This window comes from Simochromis diagramma, unplaced genomic scaffold (genome assembly GCF_900408965.1).
Source record: "Simochromis diagramma unplaced genomic scaffold, fSimDia1.1 OVJJ01000026.1, whole genome shotgun sequence".
NCBI classification, from domain to species: Eukaryota; Metazoa; Chordata; class Actinopteri; order Cichliformes; family Cichlidae; genus Simochromis; species Simochromis diagramma.
Window position 1 is genome coordinate 6,985,079 of NW_024386985.1, and position 19,196 is coordinate 7,004,274.

A 19,196-nucleotide genomic window follows, 5' to 3' on the forward strand; every position below is an offset into this window, starting at 1 on the left:
AAAAGACTTTGGCATTAGTCATATCCTCCTAGCCTGGTTCACCTCATATCTCTCAGATTGCACTCATTTCATTCAACTTAAATTTCACTTTTTAGGTTCATTTTCTGTTTCTGCTGGTGTGCCACAGGGTTCAGTATTAGGGCCTTTTCTATTAATTTTTTACATGCTTCCACTTGGTTACATACTCAGAAATTTAATATTAAGTTTCACTGTCATGCTGATGACACTCAGCTGTATATTTCTTCCTTCTAGCCGCTCTGCACCGCGGCACTGGAATTCCCTTCCTCCTGATATCAGGAAAACTGGCTCTCTCTTCTCATTCAAGTCAAAACTCATCTGTTCAAACTGGCTAACTCTCTTTAAACATCGATTCCAATCAATGACACCGTTTATACTGTAATACAAACCTATCTGAAAATGTGAGGAAAGAAGTCACCAAACTGCTGACTCATATTTGTGTTTGTGCAGCAGCTTTATTAAGACAAAGTATGAAACTAATGTACAGAGCAGCATCACCTCATCACGTTAAATATGAAGGCCACTGGCTATGAATGTCTCAGTGAGTTTGAGCTGGCGATGAACAGATGAATGAGTGCTGAGTTTCTGCAGAGCAGCTCGTGGAGATCCAGCTTCTCGGGTTTTGAACCAGCACGCAGTTGGAGTCGTTCTCGGGCTCACCGGGGCTCACCGGCGCCCCCCTCAGTCTGGAGGAAGACAGCGAGCGACTGTCAGCCCACGATGAGCGTCCTGGACCTCCAGACAGACCTGAGGAGCAGACAGAGGAGCCGTCAGTCTGGAAGCAAAGCCTGACACGCACCAGGCCTCAGGATACAACATTTCATCCACTGGAGCTCCAAATCAGAGTCACTGAAACAAAAACCTTTCATCATCATCAGAATCAGCCCGAAAACTCATGAATAAAGAAAATCTGCTCAGGTTTGCGAGCTTAAAAGTTTCCAAAGAGTTCAAAGAATCAAAAGATGGCAGATTCAAGAGTGATCCAGAGGGCCACACCGACACCACAAAGCTTCCTTTGTGTTCAGGTGTGTGAGAACAAACTCAGCACCTGTGTGACAATGATCCTGCAGTTTACCTGCAGCACAGCCTCCTGCCAGGTAACAATGACAGCTTGATCGCTCTGAGAACAGAGTTTAAAAAAAGACAATGGCTTTGCTTTCTTTGCCACATATTCAAAGTGATGCCCCAAACTCTAAATTTCTGAAAACAGAACTTTGCTCGTTTATTCCTCCTACGTCAGCATCACCTTTGATTCTCTCTGAGCCTGCAGGTCCAGTGAGGTGTTACTAAGAGCCCAAAGTGAACATCTGTGAGGGACCAGATTCAGCCTGCGTACAGTTTCACATATCTGTGCTACATCCTAAAAACACAGTGAAATAAAATCTGTTTCCCAGTCAAACTGCAGAGGCCTGCTGGGGTTTGTTCAGACTTTCAGTTCTTTAAATGTGGATAAAAGTCAACATGACCCAAAAGCCAAGAAACATCAGGAAACAGCTAAATTAACTATTAATTAACTTGATTGACTGGTTATCATTATTGAGGAAACACCCACCGATCCAAAATGGCTTCTTCCCTGCAAACCTCCACAGCCAGCTCACATCTCTCCTGGAGTGCACGTCGGTCAGGCTGCTGTTAAACCTGCCAGAGGAGAGGAGAGCAAAGGTCACATCAGAGAGCAGGTTCTTCACTGATTAATATTTCCGTCCTGCTCATACGTGCAGCACAGAGGTGCATGACCTCAGGCTGGCTCAGCATCGTTGCCTTAATTAAATGAAGCACAGTTTTCAAATGCTCATGAAGTTAAAATAAAAATCAAACAGTCACTGCGATGGTTCAAAATCTTTTTCTTGCTTTGCAGCTGCAGGCTGTTCGCCACGCACAGCTGGAAGAAACTCTGTGAGGACCTCCTTTAAACCGTCAGATGTGTTACAGCGAGACTCATGGTCATGTTTTAAACATGTCATGGACATCAGTGATGATTCTGACTTGTGTCACATCTCAGCTGAGTGACCAAATCTGAAACCAAAGATCAATCAGCAAACCAGAAACAGAACGGAAACAGAGTCAGAGGAGAAAGCGGCTTCTTTACAGCAGCGAGCAGGTTCTGTCGGCGCTGGCCCAGCTCGCCACGGACGGGCTGAGGATGTAACATCGTCTCCTGTGGTGCGTCCAGCCATCAGGACATGAGCTGCTCACAGACTTCCCCACCTGAACACACACAGATAGCCAGAGGTCAAAGGTTACTCCAGTGTGTGTGTGTGTATGCAGGTGTGTGTGTGTGTACCTTGTGCTGGCGGAGCTCGGGCTGGTGTTTCTGAGCTTGATGAGCCATCTGAGGAGAATCTCCAACTTGGAGTTCCTGCAGGGGGCGACCGTGAGCTGACCAGCTCCACTCGACATCGCCCGGTTGCAGCTCCTCCAGCCGGAGAGGAGTCAGACTGTGGAACTGGAGGAAGAAGGAGGGGAGGAGGAGGAGGAGGAGGAAGAGACATTAACACAGTGAGCTTCAGTCGGTCATTGGATAAACTGGCTGAGTGTCTTACCGTCCAAACCTTCTCCTGCTCGTCCTCAGGCCTCCTCTGTGCAGATAGACGGACCTGAACAACAACACAAAGTTCAGAATTTACAGAAAGACACACTCACACAAACACACACAGACGAGAAAATGGATCACAAATCTGTGAACAGATATTGTTTGAGAGCGCAGGCGGTGCCCGTCTGAGCCCAACTTCCTGTTCGCTGATTTGTTACGATCGTGTGACAATCGTTCACTCTGACTGTTTAAAGTTTAAAGAACTCAGATTCATGTTCTGTCTGTGTCTCACCGTGCTCCCAGTGTTCCCAGTACTGCTTCCAGTGTGCTGCTGAATGTTTAGGTGGCTGCTGTGGGGGGTGTAGCCATTGCTGTGGGGCTCTGGGTCTCGTGGCTCCACCTCTTTGTAGTCCAGGTGATGTCGATTCGGGACGTCTCCTCGGGGCGGGTGAGGCTGGTTCTCCCACAGCAGCTCCGTCTCTATATTGATGACCGGAACCTCCTCTTCCTCCTCTTGCTGCAGAGGATCAGGGAGCTGAGGAGGGAGAGGGGGAGGAGTAGGAGGAGGAGGAAGGGGGCGCTGATCATCTTCTACCCACAGGTCGTCTGGGTCACAGCTTCCTGAGACACAGAAGCAATCCTTTAACGTTCAGTCGAATCTAAGACTGACCAGCGGCTTAAAGTCCTAACTGTGATGGTGTGAGGATGGTTTGATGGAGCAGCAGTTTTCATTTTAAATCGACTGGAATCATTTTTAAATCCCACTCACAGACAATTTATTGTATTTATTTCTCAGTTTGTAGAGTTAAACTCATTCATTCATTGGACTCATTGATCAGACCGATCATGTCACCTCGGCGGGGGTCGATGATCTCCACGGTGGCCGAGCTCCTTGGTCCCAGGACGGCGTTCTGGGGGTTTCTCAGTGTGACCGTGAAGCTCTCATGGTTTTCTTCCAGGCCGTCGTCAATCAGGTAAATGTTCCAGGTTTTCACCTTCACACCTGAAGCACAACAAAAAACAGCTGTTAGACCAGGACTGCACGCTGCGCCACAACAGGTCACATGATGAGGCGGTGAAAGCCCAAGCGGCGGGCAGACCTGGATCGAACTGGATGAGACTCGCAGTGCTGTGAGTGAAATCTCTGCCAGCTTTGGCTGATCCTTCGTCCACCTGAAGAAGAAGACGTCAGGATTTTAGTCCAAAACAAACCGAGCTACAGCTTCCTGCTTGTTACACGTCGGCTTCACTCTATTCTCAGCTGCTTTTAATCTAACTCAGAGTTCGTAAAAGCTGGAGTCTTTCGCAGGTTTACCACAGCGGCTTGAAAACTGAGAAACGCTCAGGAAGACATCTGAGAGTCTGCGACTGCGCTCAGACTTAAAACAGAATCTGAGCAGACAAAGCGGTTAGGAACTTCCAGTTTTATATATTATAAACCAGGAGGCGGGCGAGGCGTGACCTGGATGGCGACGTAGGCAGGGTCAGCGCTCCTCCCGCTGCGCTGCACGCGGATCTGAAGTATCCCGGCCGTCTCACAGGTTCTGTAGCAGGTCGCCGACAGCTCCACTCGAGACCAGGACAGCTCCAGCCTGTAGGAAAAAGAAGAGGCTGTTAGAGTCAGACAGCACCCCCACCTGACCGAAGGTTTCATTTATGTTCACAGAGTAACCACGAGCAGACAGACAGGATGTGATGTAACGTACGTCTGAGGCAACGCGCTGTTTCCTGCCGGATCTCTGAGGACAAACAGGAAGCTGTCAGACGTCACTTCCACGTCAGCGGGGAGGACGAACATCACGGCTCGCCGATCCACGTCACGCTGCGTGAAACGACCTTTGATGTACGACCCTGATGGAGCGAGAGAAGGAAGAGGAAGAGAAGGAAGGCTTTTAATCTGACTGCACAGTAGGAGAAGCACGTGAGCCCTGCACAGGTGAGCCTGTGTAAGCAACCATCAGTTTCCTCGCACACCTGTGGCGGCGTTCTCCAGGTATCCTAAGAGTGGAGGTCTGCTGATGGAGAACTCGAGCTCCTCTGTGGGGCTGTCAGGGTCTGAGGCCTGCAGCTCTCTGCTGGTGATGAAGATTCCGTAACGGCCGCCGCCCAGATCCACCACGGTGCTGGGACTCCCCCTGGTGGTCAGAGTGGGAGGCGTCCGGTCGACCCAATCCACCTGAACACAGCAGGAAGTTAAATCAGTAACACAGAAACAGCGAGCACTTCAGGGGGACGAAGATCAGAGGAAACTGAGCAGCAGGAATCGAAAAGAAACCAAACGAGTCAAACACACGCAAAAAACTTTTTTATTATCTTTAGGGAAACACTTCGTTTGTGCATCCGTCATCAACTCATCATCTCACTTCAGGACCTGAATGAACAGTTTAACAAACAGTGTTTTCTGGAACGTGTCTTCAGACGAAGTTCAGAGGAGAGGATGAGGATGATTTGTCGGTCATGCAGAGATAACAGTCGGGCTTCAGTCAGGCTTACGGCTTCCCAAGAAAGCGTCGCTCTGTCAGCACTTTACAGAAACTCAAATCTGTGGAAGCGACAGATTCAAAGGTGATGGAGGAAGTGACATCAGAAACAGCAGCATGTGACATCACGTGTTGGCGGAGCTTCAGGTCATCCTTTGTCATCCTGATTTAAGATCTGAGCAGAGGCGGTCGGTGGAAGGAGCTTTTACGCTGCTGTTGTCATCAAACTGAGCACAAATCATCTCCCCCTCGTTCTCTCAGTGGCCCCTTTTCCTGAAAAGGCCTGCTGCACTTCATCTCAGGATTTTTATCTTCTGGATATTTCAGAGAACTTTGTGAAGCAGCAGAAACTGATCAGTGTGTGTTATTTTACCCGTCTCTCTCTCTCTCTGCCTGCAGTTCAGTTGCCTGACCACCAGGTGTCACCGATGTCCTATGTATGAGTCTGTTCATGGATGATTCTGCTGACACTGATGAAGCTTATGCCATCCTCTGACTTCAGCTCTTTTTTGGTGTGTGTAATTCATTTTCAGAGCAGGAACAGAACATCTGAATAAGACAAGGTCCTTTAATATCTCAGTGATCTGCAGCTTTTTCGGTTTCTAATATTTTAAAGAACAGAGGAAGGAGCCCAGTTTCATTCATCCGGGTCGCATCTGTTATGTCCAAACACAAACAGACATAAAATCTACGTCATCATCAGGTCAGAGATTTGTGCTGCAGGCATGAGCAGCTCCTCCGTGAGGGGATCCTCTGCTGCTTTTCATGGATGCTCCCTGCTCTAATGGCTTCTCTCACACACACACACACACACACACACACACACACACACACACACACACACACACACACACACACACACACACACACACACACACACACACACTTTTCACTGATATCCTTCTCACACACAAACTATTCGATGTTTGGTCTAATCACAGGTGGCCTCCAGAGTCTCAGAGGCTCGAGGCGATGGTGTTAGCCACCTGGCTAACCTGTGGGGAGGAATCCAACTCTGGGTCAAAATCAGGCTTTTAGTGGAAACCTGGAACTGGTTCCAGATCAGGACCAGCACCTCCTGTGTTTGGTCCATTTTCACTGCTGGAAGTTGCTGGTTTGAAGCCGTGTGCAGAGGTCCAGATCGTTGTTTGTTGGGCTCCGTCTGACCTGCTTTAGTTATTATTAAAATTTCGCGTTTCTGCTGTGAGATGAATAGAGTAATTCTACCTGTGGATTGAGCCACACTGACCTCTGACCCTGCAGTCAGTGTTTGGTTCTGCTGGAGTTTTCTGCCTGATTAAATTGAGTTTTTCCTTCCCACTGTCCCCCCGTCACAGGGGTCACGTGGTTGTTGAGGTTTACTTTGTATTATTGTAGAATCTTTACCTTATCAAAAAACCGCCTTGAGGTGACTGTTGATGTGATTTTTGGTTATATAAGTAAAATTGAACTGAAATGTTCAGACTTCCTGTGTTGTGTTACTTCCCGTTACTTCCTCTGAGTTGTGTTGTGCGTTCGTGGCTCACCTGTATGTCAAACACAGCAGGCTCCTCCCTCAGCTGCCCAAACTCCAGGTGGCCCCTGTTGTGTCCGTCGCTCGGCATAAAGTAGAACCCGTCGATCTTCGCAGGGCTGCTCGGGTCGTGTTGGTAAGTCAGGTGGAGGTCGTCCACGTCCATCTGGGAGAACCGGGGCGGCGAGGGTAGCGGCGTGCCTCTCAGCAGCAGCTTCCCGTGCTGCGGCAGCTGCGTGATGACGTATCCCAGGTTGGCGGTGGTAGTGTCGGGGTCGGTGAGCTGCAGCTGGTCCGAAGTAATGGTCACTGTGGAGCCATCCTGCAGCCGGAGGCCAACGTTGCGGCTGAGGGTGGGCGGGATGCGGTCACCATGCTCGATGGTGAAGTGGAGGGTGGAGCTGCGAGACGAGTCACCGTTTGTAACAACAAAACTGAGGAGAGAAGAGTGGAAGCAGTTATAAACTGATCTGATATTTAGCTTCAACTCAGTTCTGCAGCGCCTCCCGATGGGAGAACATGTTATACAGGGCATTGTCCTCAGGTTGAGGCAGTGTCCCTCCAAACCAGTGTGTGTCTGTGTGTATGTGTGTGTGTGTGTGTTTTGTCCTCTCTGCTCTGTGCCAACACAATCTGCCTCTCAGCCCTGCAGCTGACAAACTGCCCCAGGCCTACACACACACACACACAGTCCTGGTGTAACATCTGGCTGCAGTAGCGTCCACGTTTGCCCAGGGACGGCCGTGCTCTGGTTGTCGGTCGCTGTCGTGCCAACGTTGTTGTTATTTTTCTAATAATACACATTTATCATCTGCTGTCACCACACACACGCACACACACACACGTGTGCACCTGAGTCCTAACACACATCATCAGTTAAAAGGTAAATCCAGCCACAGCTCAAGCTCAGACTCTAAAAGAGGGTGTCAAACATGTGGCCCGGGGGCCAAATCCGGCCTTTCAGAGGGTCCTTTAAAAGCAGCCAGCGTTAATGTTGAAGAATAAAAGATTTTCACATCATTACTAGTTTTTGATTGAGGCTAAATATTTGTGTTGTTCCATGACAGAGACACACTAACTGTAGGAAACTGAGACACGATGTTCAAACTGGTTTTTCTTCATCTTCTGACTCGTCGGGCTGTTCGTGATCTTATCTTCATGACCTTATTTTGATGTTTTCCGAAGTTAAAAAGGGGACATTTCCTCCTCCTTGAATATATAACTGTAGTGGTCTGAACTACATGAGACTGAGTTTGTCTGTGCCTTCTAAAGCTGACAGGCTTACGCTGATGAAAGCTGTTTCACCCCGATTCTGATTCCAGATCTGATTCCGATACTAGGAACGTGATCAGAATTAAAGGAAATCCAGTGTAGTTGAAGCCTAAACTCTAACTGTAAACCTCGCAAGATAAGAAATACTTCCTCTCAAAAGTCTGGAAATTACTGCCCCCCAGCAGCCAATCAAAAAGAAAATACACAAAATGAAAATATCAATAAATTAAAGTCATTCGTATAGCTCTAACATGAATGCAGGTACTGAGGTGTGAGGTAGTAAAGAAAGTGTTCAATTATCAGTTATCCACATTCATGCACCACAGCTACAACCACTGGAGTCAGCTGATGGAGGAATCTAATCGGCGAAAGCAGTTATTAATTCCCGCAGCTTATCACAGGTTTTATTCCGTTCAATTGATGTTTGATGATAAATGATGACCTCACTCGCTATCGGTTCTACACAGCCACAACTTAAACAGACATAATCAGCTGGAGCTCCACAGGAAACACAGCACACTCTTACACTATGCAGATGACACCCAACTTTCTGTGTGAAGCCAGATAACACACACCAACTACTTAAACTGCAGGGATGTCTTAAAGACAAAGACCTGGATGACCTCTAATTTTCTGCTTCCAAATTCACATAAAACCGAGGTTATTGTACTCAAACCTAAAATCTTACAAATATGGTATCTAACCAGATACTTACTCCAGTAACACCAGACCAGCATGTCATTCAGTTAAACAAACTATATTAAACAAATATGTAGGACAAATGGAAGAACATTTGTGCAGGATCTCTAAAATTAGAAACACCCTGTCTCAGAGTGATGCAGAAGAACTAGTTCATGTATTTATTATTTCCAGGCTGGACTACTGTAAATCATTATAATTCAGCTGCTCTGGAAGCCGTCAGAGTGTGGCTCTCTCTCTCAGTCTTGGCTGTGATCTGATGGGTGTTCTGGAGCCAGATAGCCAGCCGGCTGGGGCAGCAGAGGTCTGGGTGACAAACCCGGGGTCTGCACACACCAGCATGCTCCCCTCCTCCTCCTCAAAACCCTAACCGCTGCCAAATTGGCTGGAAAAGCAGATAAACATACTGCAGCAGAGAAAGCCTCTCGTCTCCTGATGCTGAGCCTTTTTTCCTCTCGTCTCCGTGCCCAGTTTTCTTTTGTTGGCCAAATGTTGTGTGTGATAGTTTTGTGTGTGTGTGTGTGGTTTTTTTTTTTGGGGGGGGGGGGGGGGGGGGGGCAGAGAATTCCTCCTCTCACAGTATGCAGATTTTCACAGGATCCTCAGCCTTTTATTCATCATCACAAACATCCATTTTATTCTGTCATTGTAACTTGTATCTGGACACAAAGTGATTTAAGGACTAAAATATTCTTCTTGACAATTAGATTTCTTATTTAACAACAACAGGGTTTTAAAACTTCATAAGACCTTAACCACTCTGAAAGCATCACTTTTATTTTGAAAATTCACTGTGTTTAATAGTTGCCATCTGACATATGCAGGTTGGTCAGGTTCCTGTTGGTCCTCAATATCACTCAACCTCCTCTTCGTTCTGTTTTGGAAGCTTCTTCTAACCAGAACCTGCAGCAGGAGGACCGTTTGTGAGCAGAACCAGAGCTACCACCTGCAGAACTCAATTCAATTTTATTTATATAACGCCAAATCACAACAGCAGTCACCTCAAGGCACTTTATATTGTAAGGTAGACTCTACCCACCCTGCATTCAAAGACAAAAACCCAACAATCATATGACCCCCTATGAGCAAGCACTTTGACGACAGTGGGAAGGAAAAACTCCCTTTTAACAGGAAGAAACCTCCGGCAGAGCCAGGCTCAGGGAGGAGCGGCCATCTCAAGTTGAGATTCAGTGTTTCGACACAGTGACGGAGTTCCAGCAAGCATCTTAAATCTTTAATGCACGGTCAGAAAAGAACCTCCAGGAAGTGTCCTTAAATCAAGGAATTGGTCCGGAGAACACTAGCAGATGACCTCGGAGGGCAGGTGGGGTAAACTTAAATATACTAAAGAACACACCGTGTGTAACACACAAACACACAGCAACGGTTTGAAAGCTGACAGATTGCACTGTAACGGTTCTTGGAAAAAGAGCAGAGAGAAAACCCGGAGTGTTTGTTTTTTTAAAAATCAGGCTCCGCCTTCACCTGCACAGCGGCTGTCATTAAAAGAAGCTGCTCTGAGCTCCAACTCTCACCTGAAGGAGTCAGCCTCGGCATCATGGCTGTTGTCGTGGGTGTAGCAGACTCGGTGCGCGGCCACGTCCAGCTGGGTGAAGCTGAGTAGTGGGACTCCAGGCCGGTGGACGGCGTGGACGAGGCCGTGACGCGGCGGGTCAGACACCGTGTAGACCAGCTCCTCGGGCCGGCCAGTCGAGTCTGATGCCAGCAGGATGTCAGTGTTCAGGACGACACGCTGCCCCTCCCTCAGGTGCACCGGCCTGCTCAGCACCACGACGTCCCCTGGAGGCAGTCAGAGGAAGCGTTCAGGTGTCAGAGGGGACCGAGCGATTGCCTACATAATACATGTGACAGTCAGGGCCCAAGTTCAACTTTTCAACTAAAAAGCACCCAGAGGAGGTGAGGCGGCGCTCTCCACAGCTGCTCCACCTCCCCGCCATTAATTATTCAGCAGCCGAGGAGGTCGGCCATTTCTCACCTCTCTGTTCCTCCAGGATCACAGGGCGCCAAGCCAGAAGGGCCGCAGACCCAGGGCAGCGTGTTCATCCGACTGGTAAAACCGGCAGGAAGGGGGCGCGCTCAATAATGAATGAAACAGGGCCACACAGGGCCCTGTGTGTGTGTGTTTGAGTGAGTGTGTGTGTGAGTGCGAGAAAACATGAAATAAAATCATGACCTGGATAAAAGTGTTACTGCTGAATTCTCTGCATTAAAACTCTCTGTGACCTCTGACCTTTCTGCACCACGTGCACAGAGATGAAGAAGCTCTGAGCCGGAGACTCGTTGTCCAGGTCGCTGAGGGTGAAGCGGAAGCTGTCGTGACCTTTAAAGCCGGCTGCGTTGGTGGCAGCGGTGTGTTGGTACCACAGTCGGTTCATCTCCACGTCGCCCTGTGTGAAGTTCTGACCCGCCGTCAGCTCGTTCCACCCCGACGTCGTCTGCGGGCGAGACGCTCGGATCAGGAAGAGACGCGGCAGGAAGACGAGTCACCTTCAACGTCTCACACCAGCCTCAGGTCACAATTTAATCAGGAGGATTTAACACCTGCACAAACACACACCTGACTTCCTGTTTCTGCCACTTCCCCTCCCATCCTTCATTCCTCTCGTTCCTTTCTCTTTCCGCTCTTATTCCCTTACTTTATTCTACCATTTGTTGTCTTCATCCTCCCTTCACTCCTCCTTTCCTTCATTTTCTCCTTTTCTAATTATTTTCCTCCTCTTGATTCCATCCTTAGTCTTTCAATCCTTCCTTCCTTCCTCTACTCCTCTCATCCTCCCTTGTTCCTTTCTTTTTCCTTCCCTTTCCTCCTTTAATTCTTCCTTCTTTTCTTCCCCCCTCCTCTTTAAACTTTTAACCTGGAAACAACTCAAACTGAAATCTTTGCTTATTATAGAAGTAAAACTCAGTAAACACACACACGCATGCACAAACACACACACACACCTTCAGCTGCAGTTTTCCAAACCGCGGAGCAACATTAAGGAAGTAGTACACCTGTTCTGGGGGCGTGTCCAGGTCCTCAGCCTCCAGAACCACACTGGAGATCACCCTGAGCTCACCTGAGTCCACCTGCAGTCCAGCATTCCTGAAACACCACAGAAGAAAATTTCTCATTACGTTTGTGGTCAAGCACATTTTTCTGTTCTCAGCATGCTCATAACTTCCATCCTGCATGGAGTTCAACTCAAACATCTGTTTAACTTAAAGTTAAACAGATGTTTGAGTGCCCCCTCCTGGCAGATCTGTGTTCAGAGTGAGACAAAAGTTCACTTAAACTTGTTTCCTGTGCAACAAAACTGCAGACAGAGAGGAGGTAATGACCCTGACCCTCTAAGAGCATCTGTATGTCACAACACCAAGAGCGAACCAACATCTCTGAGGTGAAGCGCAGAGGTGGAGAACAGAAAATATTGGTCTGCTTCAGCTTCATCTTTTAGCTGCACTCTGGATGACTTTAATAAAAAATATTTCTGACTTTAAACACATCTTGCTTTATTTTTATCATCAAACACGTTTCGCCCTACAGGACTCGAAGAAAACACGAACAGAAGCCGTTTGATGTGAGTCACGAGCAGGAGGGTGAAGGTTTGTGTGAGCAGGCTTTTCCTGTGGGATGGTGGAGATGTTGGTGGTGCTGGTGGTGGGGTCTTTTTTGTTTTTTTTGAGGTGGGGCGGTGTTGAACATCAGGAACCATCTGGCTGCTTCTTCACTCGGAAGTAAAATCCACGCAGGAGCGAAGCTGCCACGTCCATCCTGCAGGAAACGGGAAAACAAGGCGGCCGGCATCTGCCAAGTCTCTGTGTTATTTCTGCCTCGGCGGCCTTTACAGCACCAGCTCAGCCTCCGCCAGCTACCTCCACCCCCACCAACACAGCTGATCTGGGGACGGCGCAGGGGAGGGGGTGAGGGACAGTGGGTGGGAGCCCAGTCAAGGATGCAAATTCACAATCAGTGGAATGAAAACACTAAGGATGGGGGAGGAGGGGGGTCACAGGTCACATGCACCTACCACCCCCTCCCCAAATGCTCTGGATTACACAGCAGCTGCAGACAGATGTTAAACCGGACGTCTGCTGACAGTTCAGGACTTAAACGAATATCCGAACACCCAAACAACACAAAAAATTCTAAACAGCTCAAAAGGTGACGCGATCGGAGCCGGAGAGATTTCTGAATTTCAACTTTTAGGGTCCAACGCTCAGACTGCAGAGGAACAACAGAGGTACAGGTGTGAGGTGGAAACACCTGGACTGAGCATCACACATAAACTTTTATTTTTAGAGTTTTAAGAATTTACTGCACTTGTTTCTGTAGCAGTTTGTGACAGTTAAACTGATTTTTGCTGCTCTGTTGTCACACTGTGCAGGTAATTCCCCCTCCCTGTGCAGCAGTGCCGCCTGCTGTGCGGAGGCAGAAGTTTCTTTCCATAAAGCTCAAATTAATCCAAATTATAGTAGGGTCCATGTGACGAGAGGAACTAAACCCAAAACATTTCACCTCCTTCACAGCTTCTCTTTACTTCCTCCCTGAAAACCTTTAAAGAGTTTTAAATCTCCTCACATACAAGGTCTTAAATAATCAGGTCTTATCTTAATGACTTTATAGCACCATATTACCCCATTAGAGCACTGACGCCTTACTTCTTGTATTTAAGTATTTAAAAGTAGAATGAGAGGCAGGGCCTTCAGTTTTCAAGCCCCTCTTCTATGGAACCAGCTTCCAGTTTGGATTCGGGAGACAGACACTAGCTCTACTTTTAAGATCAGGCTTCAAACTTTCCTCTTTGCTAAAGCGTATAGTTAGGGTTGGATCAGGTGAAGCCGAATCCTCCCATAGTTATGCTGCAACAGGTGTAGGGTGCTGGGGGATTCCCATGATCCACTGAGTGTTCCTGTGTGTTAACACACCTCTGCTGCATGTAATTAACTTTTGTCTTCTACTTGCTGACATCCGTGTTTGGTCTCAGATGAAGGAAGGCAGTCTTAGATATTTCTGTGTGACACCATGTTTCTGAGGTTTTTAGGGACAAGAACATTAACTTCATAACAACGAGAATAAATGTGTGTGACAAACTGAAAACGAATGACAGCAATGACAGCAGCAAATGACACAAAACCATCAAGAAGAAAAACATTTTGCAGCAGCTGCATTTTTAATTCCTGCAGCAAAGTCACAGGAAATGTAAAACATGTTCAGCCTCCTTTCACCTGATTTTAATTTCAGACCCACAGGAAGCCAGATCCACATCAGGGTGAGCAAACACCACTCTGTCTGTGTGTGTGTGTGTGTGTGTGTGTGTGTGTGTGTGTGTGTGTGTGTGTGTGTGTGTGTGTGTGTGTGTACTTGAGCAGTCGTGGTTTCTCGTCGTTGACCAGCAGCACGGTGACCTGAACTGTTCCCTCGACTGCATGGACACCATCTGTCAGCCGCAGAGCCACGGCGTCCTTCAGGGTTTCTGTGTCATCGTGCATGTAGACGATCCTCATGCCTGCAGGAGGAAAACAAAAAATATGGAGCAGTGTGTTTCTGTGAGCATGTATTCATATCTTTGTGGGGTTAAAAAATTGGATGTTCCCACTGTCGCCAAAGTGTTTGCTCATAGGGGGTTCTCTGTATCTATTATTGTACGATCTACTGTACAATATAAAGCGCCTTTAGGCAACTGTTGTTGTGTTTTGGTGCAATATAAATAAGAATTTAATTGATGTTAACTATACTTATGGGGACTAACATCCTGGTCCCAACAAGTTTGAAGGCATTTTTTAGACTCAAAATGTGGGGGTTTTTTTTGGTTTTTTTAATTGACATTTAGGAATCAATGTACAATACCATCAACTTCAGCAATTTGTTACTACATGTATTTCAAAATGTGGTTTTAGTGACAGGGTTACAGTTGGGTTATGATTAGGTTTAGGGTTAGGCATTCATTTTGATGGTTAGGGTAAGGGCTAGGCCAGTAGCTCCCCAACTTTTTTTGGTAGGCCCCCCTTTGTTTTACAAGAAAATCTTTGCGACCCCCCCTCCCCGGCACAAACACATCCTCCAACCACACACACATATTTTTTTTCAAACTCCATTGCAGTTTATTTCACACCTCGAACCTTTTGTAAACAATTAAACAAATAAAAATTAACTGCAATAAATTACAGGTAGCAATAAAATGAACTACTAACTCTTACACTACGTCCACATGTACACGAGTATTTTTGAAAATGCATCTTTTCCTATGCATTTGGGCCTTTCGTCCAAACGTAAACAGTGTTTTGGATCACTGAAAACTGAGATTTTGAAAAACTCCTGCCAGTGTGGAGTTTTCAAAGTCTGTTCTTGCATTTACCTGTGGACGAGGAAAACGGAGATTTAGTCACGCAACGTCAAAGGTGTGTGCCTTTTTTGGCATCACGCTGTGCGCCACGTGATGTTTACGTGAGATGCATTTCTACAATGGCGGATAGAGACAAAATACTGTTGCTGTTAATCTGACTATCTGCAGTTTTTACATAAACACACGCGGTTACTGCCCCTCCATTTAGAAAGACAAAGGCGTCAGAGTGAACTTCGGACGTGGCTTCTACGTTCACCACAGACGCTTTTACAACCCAAATCCCGACGCCAACATTGTCGTCAGTTTTGAATACATTTAATTTTTTTAAAATTAAATTTATGTATGCTGTATGCATTTGTCCGTTCCTAAGTTGTGAGTCTACATCAGGCATATTTAACAGCGCTGTGACTTATGATTTTGAATCACTCAGGCTGATTTTCAGTTTATTTATTGAATAAACTCTGGCCAAGGGAGCCAGTGAGACAAAATCCAAAATACTGTCTTTAGTTATTAACATTTGAAACGATGAAGGCGTTTGAAAAGTAACACAAAATTAGCTGCCTTTCCAGAAAAACACAAAAACTTTTCAGTACTTTACTCCCAGGCGTCTAGACTTCTGATTGGCCAACATTTCTTCACAGTTAGGATTTGGCACATTCTTGACAGCGTTTAACTTCATTTCTTTTGTTTACATGTGGACGGAGATATTTTTTTCAAAACTGCACATGTGGGCGGGATTTTTATTTTTTTTTAACGAAAATGGAAAATCTCAGTTTTCAAAAATACCCGTGTAGCCTTAAATAACAAAAACAAACCATCTTTATGGTGTGATTATTTTACGTGGTTGTTTTTTGTTTTTACTGTGTAAGAATATTCAACACTGCTGTCAATACAAAAAATTACTCTGTGCAAAATGGGTCTAAAAACATAAACAACTGTGGGATACTGTTTGTCTGTGATTTGGGGCCAAGGTATTCCTGCATGCACTCCCCGTGTATGCATGGGTTCTCTCTGGGTACTCCAACTTCATCCCACAGTCCAAACACATGCAGTTAGTGGGGATAGGTAAACTCTAAAGTGCCCATAGGTGTGAATGGTTGTCTGTCTCTATGTGTTAGTGATATGTCCATTGCATACCCTGTCTCTCGCTCTAAGACAGCTGGGATGGACTCCAGCCCCTTCGCGACCCTGATTTAGATAAGCAGAAGCAAATGGATGGACCAAAAACATTTTATTTTTTAGATGGTTGGGAACACGGCCCTGCTGCTGACCCTCTCCGAATATGAAAGAAAAAGTGATTATTGCTCTTGTTCAAAGTCATCCTGGTTCAAAGTGTTTGAATGATGATCATCTGTATAAAACACACCAATAATCTAGAATGTATTCACATTTTACTTTCACACTTCCTGTTTGAGTGACTGCCTCACCTTGTCGGAGCTCCTGCAGAGTGAAAGAGGTGACAGAGAGGCTCCTGTGCAGGAGGTCAGCTCCCGCCTCCGTGCCGTGGATGCTGTTAATCAGGCTGCCGTGAGCCGGCGGCTGCACCACGGCGAAGGTGAGCAGCTCAGGTGGGGCGTCCAAGTCAAAACCATCCAGTATGGATGGAATTAGCTCCCTCATCCCGCCCTCTTTTACCTGCAGAGAACAGGAGGAGTGCGCCCCCGTGAGGCTGTTGGGATCATCGCAGATTCAGTTTCAGTCAGAGAAATCGTTTTACTTTGACTCTCGTGTGAATTTTGTTTAGTCTTTATTGTTATTTTCTCTTGTTTGATGTCACAATTACAGCTTTGTCACCTCAATCGGGGGGAGGTGACAATGTTTTTAATAACCAGTCAGCTGTCTTCAAGTCATAGCTGATTGATGACCGATTACTGATCAGGCCTCAGGTGTACGTACGGTGAAGTTGGCGAGCAGCAGCGATGGTGTTTCGTCATTGGTTGGTTTGATAATGATGTAGAAGGAGACGGGGGCGGAGCGATGCAGCCCGTCGCTCACACTGATGGACAGCTGGTCGACAGTTGGCTCCACCCCTTTGTGCTCCGATTGCACGTAGTTGATGAAGCCAGAGGTCAGGTGTGTGAGAGTGAAGGATTCTGGGAAAAGACAAACATTAGAGTGAGATCTGAGTCGGCTCCCCGAGGTTCTGCCCGTGCACCGCACACTGACCGACTCGCACTCCCGCGTTGCTCTTTTCGGAGCCGGGGATCGGCTGCGTGTTCTCCAGGAAGCCGTGAAGGGGAGGAGTCTCCAGGTGAAAGACGAGCTGCTCAGGGGGACTGTCTGGGTCTGACGCTCCGAGGACCCCCCCGCACAGACAGATAGAAGAGCCTTCATCCACCACCAGCATGGACTCGCCTGCGCCAGGACACAGCAACACCTTCATTCTTCATTTATCAACTATGCTGCTCGCCACACTGACTGAGCGCCTGATGGTGGATTTCAACTCCACTGCTTCCACACATGCACGCCACGCACTAAGCACAGCGTCCACCGAGATGTCCACTCGAAGCACACGGGAGCACTGGCTTATTTTCTGCCATGATGTTGAAGCCCACCTGAGCCACTAGCACAACTCTGGGCTGGACATGTTGTACACAATAGGTACAGGTGTAGATGTTGAGCTGCCAGCTCCTCATGTGTTAGCAGACGGTTCATGCAAGCGAATCTGTCCATTCTTTAACTCCCACCTCATCACACTTTACCCCAAACTGAGATCTCTCACAGCTGGAAACTACACCTGTTTAGTTTCTAACTAAAGTTCAGGCATCGTTTAATAATCCTGTTTTTTTTTATTGAGTGAAACTCAAACAGGACCAGGAGCAGAATTCCCTCCACCTGCAGCCTCCACCCCCCGTTTCCTGCAGACAGGAGCGGGTCTAAGCCTGCTGTGTTCAGTTGGAGTATGAACACTGTGGGCGGATGTGAGTGGATGGGTGTGAGCATTAATGAGGGACAGTCCTGGATCTGGCTGATAAACCAGCGTCGTCCTAAAACAGGAACACGTGGATGTGAGGCTCGCTCCACTAAGGCTCTTATTCTGCGTCTTTATTCACTGCTAATTAATTAGACCAAGAACCCCCCCCCACCCAAACACCAGCACCACCACACGCGCATGCACACACACACATGCACCACCCCACCCTCGGCCCTGAACTGTGCGCCGGTGCCGAATGAGCAGGGAGACCCGCCGGCAGGATTACGAGTCGTCCCGCCGTCGGCAGCGCTAAGCTGATCTGGCTGCTGAGCTGCGGCTAACACGTCTCCTATTGTGAGCACGAAATGGAGGTTCTGTCTTTTGTTTAGTTAAGACGCTCATTGTCCGCTGTCCACACACACACACACAGTGAGATAATCTCTCAGCCGTGTGTGTGTTTTCATGTAATACCACCAGACAATTAGCAGATTTCATTTAAAACACATCAGTGCCAACCTCGTTAGCCGGCTGACAACACACACACACACACACACACACACACACACACACACACACACACACACACACACACACACACACACACACACACACACACCAAGTATCAGGCCAGTTTAAACAAAGACCTCAGCAAGTGTAAACTCAGCGCTCTGTCTCCAGAATAAACTCTATGCTGAGTTTAACTTTAAATCTTTAAAGTTAGAGATCATTCTGATTTCGGTTTCCTGAAGCTCGACAGGATCAGAGCACCAACCTACAGTTACGTTAAAACTCGGCCAACCCCCAAACTGCTCCATCTTCTCATCTGCTGCCTCGATGGTTAAACCCTGGTTCATGAAACCGTAATCCTGGGGTTCCCAACACAAGGTCCGAGGGCCAGAATCATCCCGGCAAAGACTGAAATGCGGCCCACAGGATCTCATTAAAAAATGGGAAGGAGGGCATAAACTTTTTAATGTATTTTCATAAGTTTCACAAGTTTTTCCTTTTGGGTAGGGTTGGGGTAGTCATGGGTTAGGTTAAGACCTTGCCCATGACTACTCACACTACACCAGGGGTGGGCAACTCCAGGCCTGAAGGGCCGGTGTCCTGCAGGTTTTAGATCTCACCCTGGGTCAACACATCTGAATCACATGATTAGTTTGCTACCAAGCCTCTGGAGAACTTCAAGACATGTTGAGGACATAATTTAGCCATTTGAATCAGCTGTGTTGGTTCAAGGACACATCTAAAAGCTGCAGGACACCGGCCCTCAACGCCTGGAGTTGCCCACCCCTGCACTACATCAAGGTAATGAAGTAATAAATAGACAGTTACATGAAAGAAAAGTCCCCGTTTTTAACCACCTACTGTAGAATTTTCTGGTTTTATAGTGAGTAGTTAATGCATTGTTAAACTTCAT

At 47.2% G+C, this 19,196-nt stretch overlaps 1 protein-coding gene across 8 annotated transcripts in view; it reads right to left on the bottom strand.

The window, feature by feature from the left end:
- Positions 1–453: 453 nt before the first annotated feature.
- The window catches only part of frem1b (Fras1 related extracellular matrix 1b), a 44,736-nt gene continuing 25,993 nt past the window's right edge, over positions 454–19,196 (bottom strand). For all 8 annotated transcript variants that reach the window (XM_040040293.1, XM_040040292.1, XM_040040294.1 and 5 more), the window contains 19 exons: positions 17,029–17,217; positions 16,759–16,955; positions 16,290–16,497; positions 13,881–14,025; positions 11,480–11,621; positions 10,767–10,971; positions 10,051–10,315; positions 6,558–6,978; positions 4,526–4,727; positions 4,258–4,402; positions 4,014–4,143; positions 3,652–3,724; positions 3,405–3,554; positions 2,844–3,172; positions 2,562–2,615; positions 2,303–2,464; positions 2,108–2,226; positions 1,571–1,656; positions 454–765 (listed from right to left, as the gene is read on the bottom strand). In XM_040040293.1, coding sequence (XP_039896227.1) covers positions 557–765; positions 1,571–1,656; positions 2,108–2,226; positions 2,303–2,464; positions 2,562–2,615; positions 2,844–3,172; positions 3,405–3,554; positions 3,652–3,724; positions 4,014–4,143; positions 4,258–4,402; positions 4,526–4,727; positions 6,558–6,978; positions 10,051–10,315; positions 10,767–10,971; positions 11,480–11,621; positions 13,881–14,025; positions 16,290–16,497; positions 16,759–16,955; positions 17,029–17,217 — 3,431 coding nt within the window. In that variant the 3' untranslated portion in view covers positions 454–556. The remainder of the gene's footprint in view (positions 766–1,570; positions 1,657–2,107; positions 2,227–2,302; positions 2,465–2,561; positions 2,616–2,843; positions 3,173–3,404; positions 3,555–3,651; positions 3,725–4,013; positions 4,144–4,257; positions 4,403–4,525; positions 4,728–6,557; positions 6,979–10,050; positions 10,316–10,766; positions 10,972–11,479; positions 11,622–13,880; positions 14,026–16,289; positions 16,498–16,758; positions 16,956–17,028; positions 17,218–19,196) is intronic.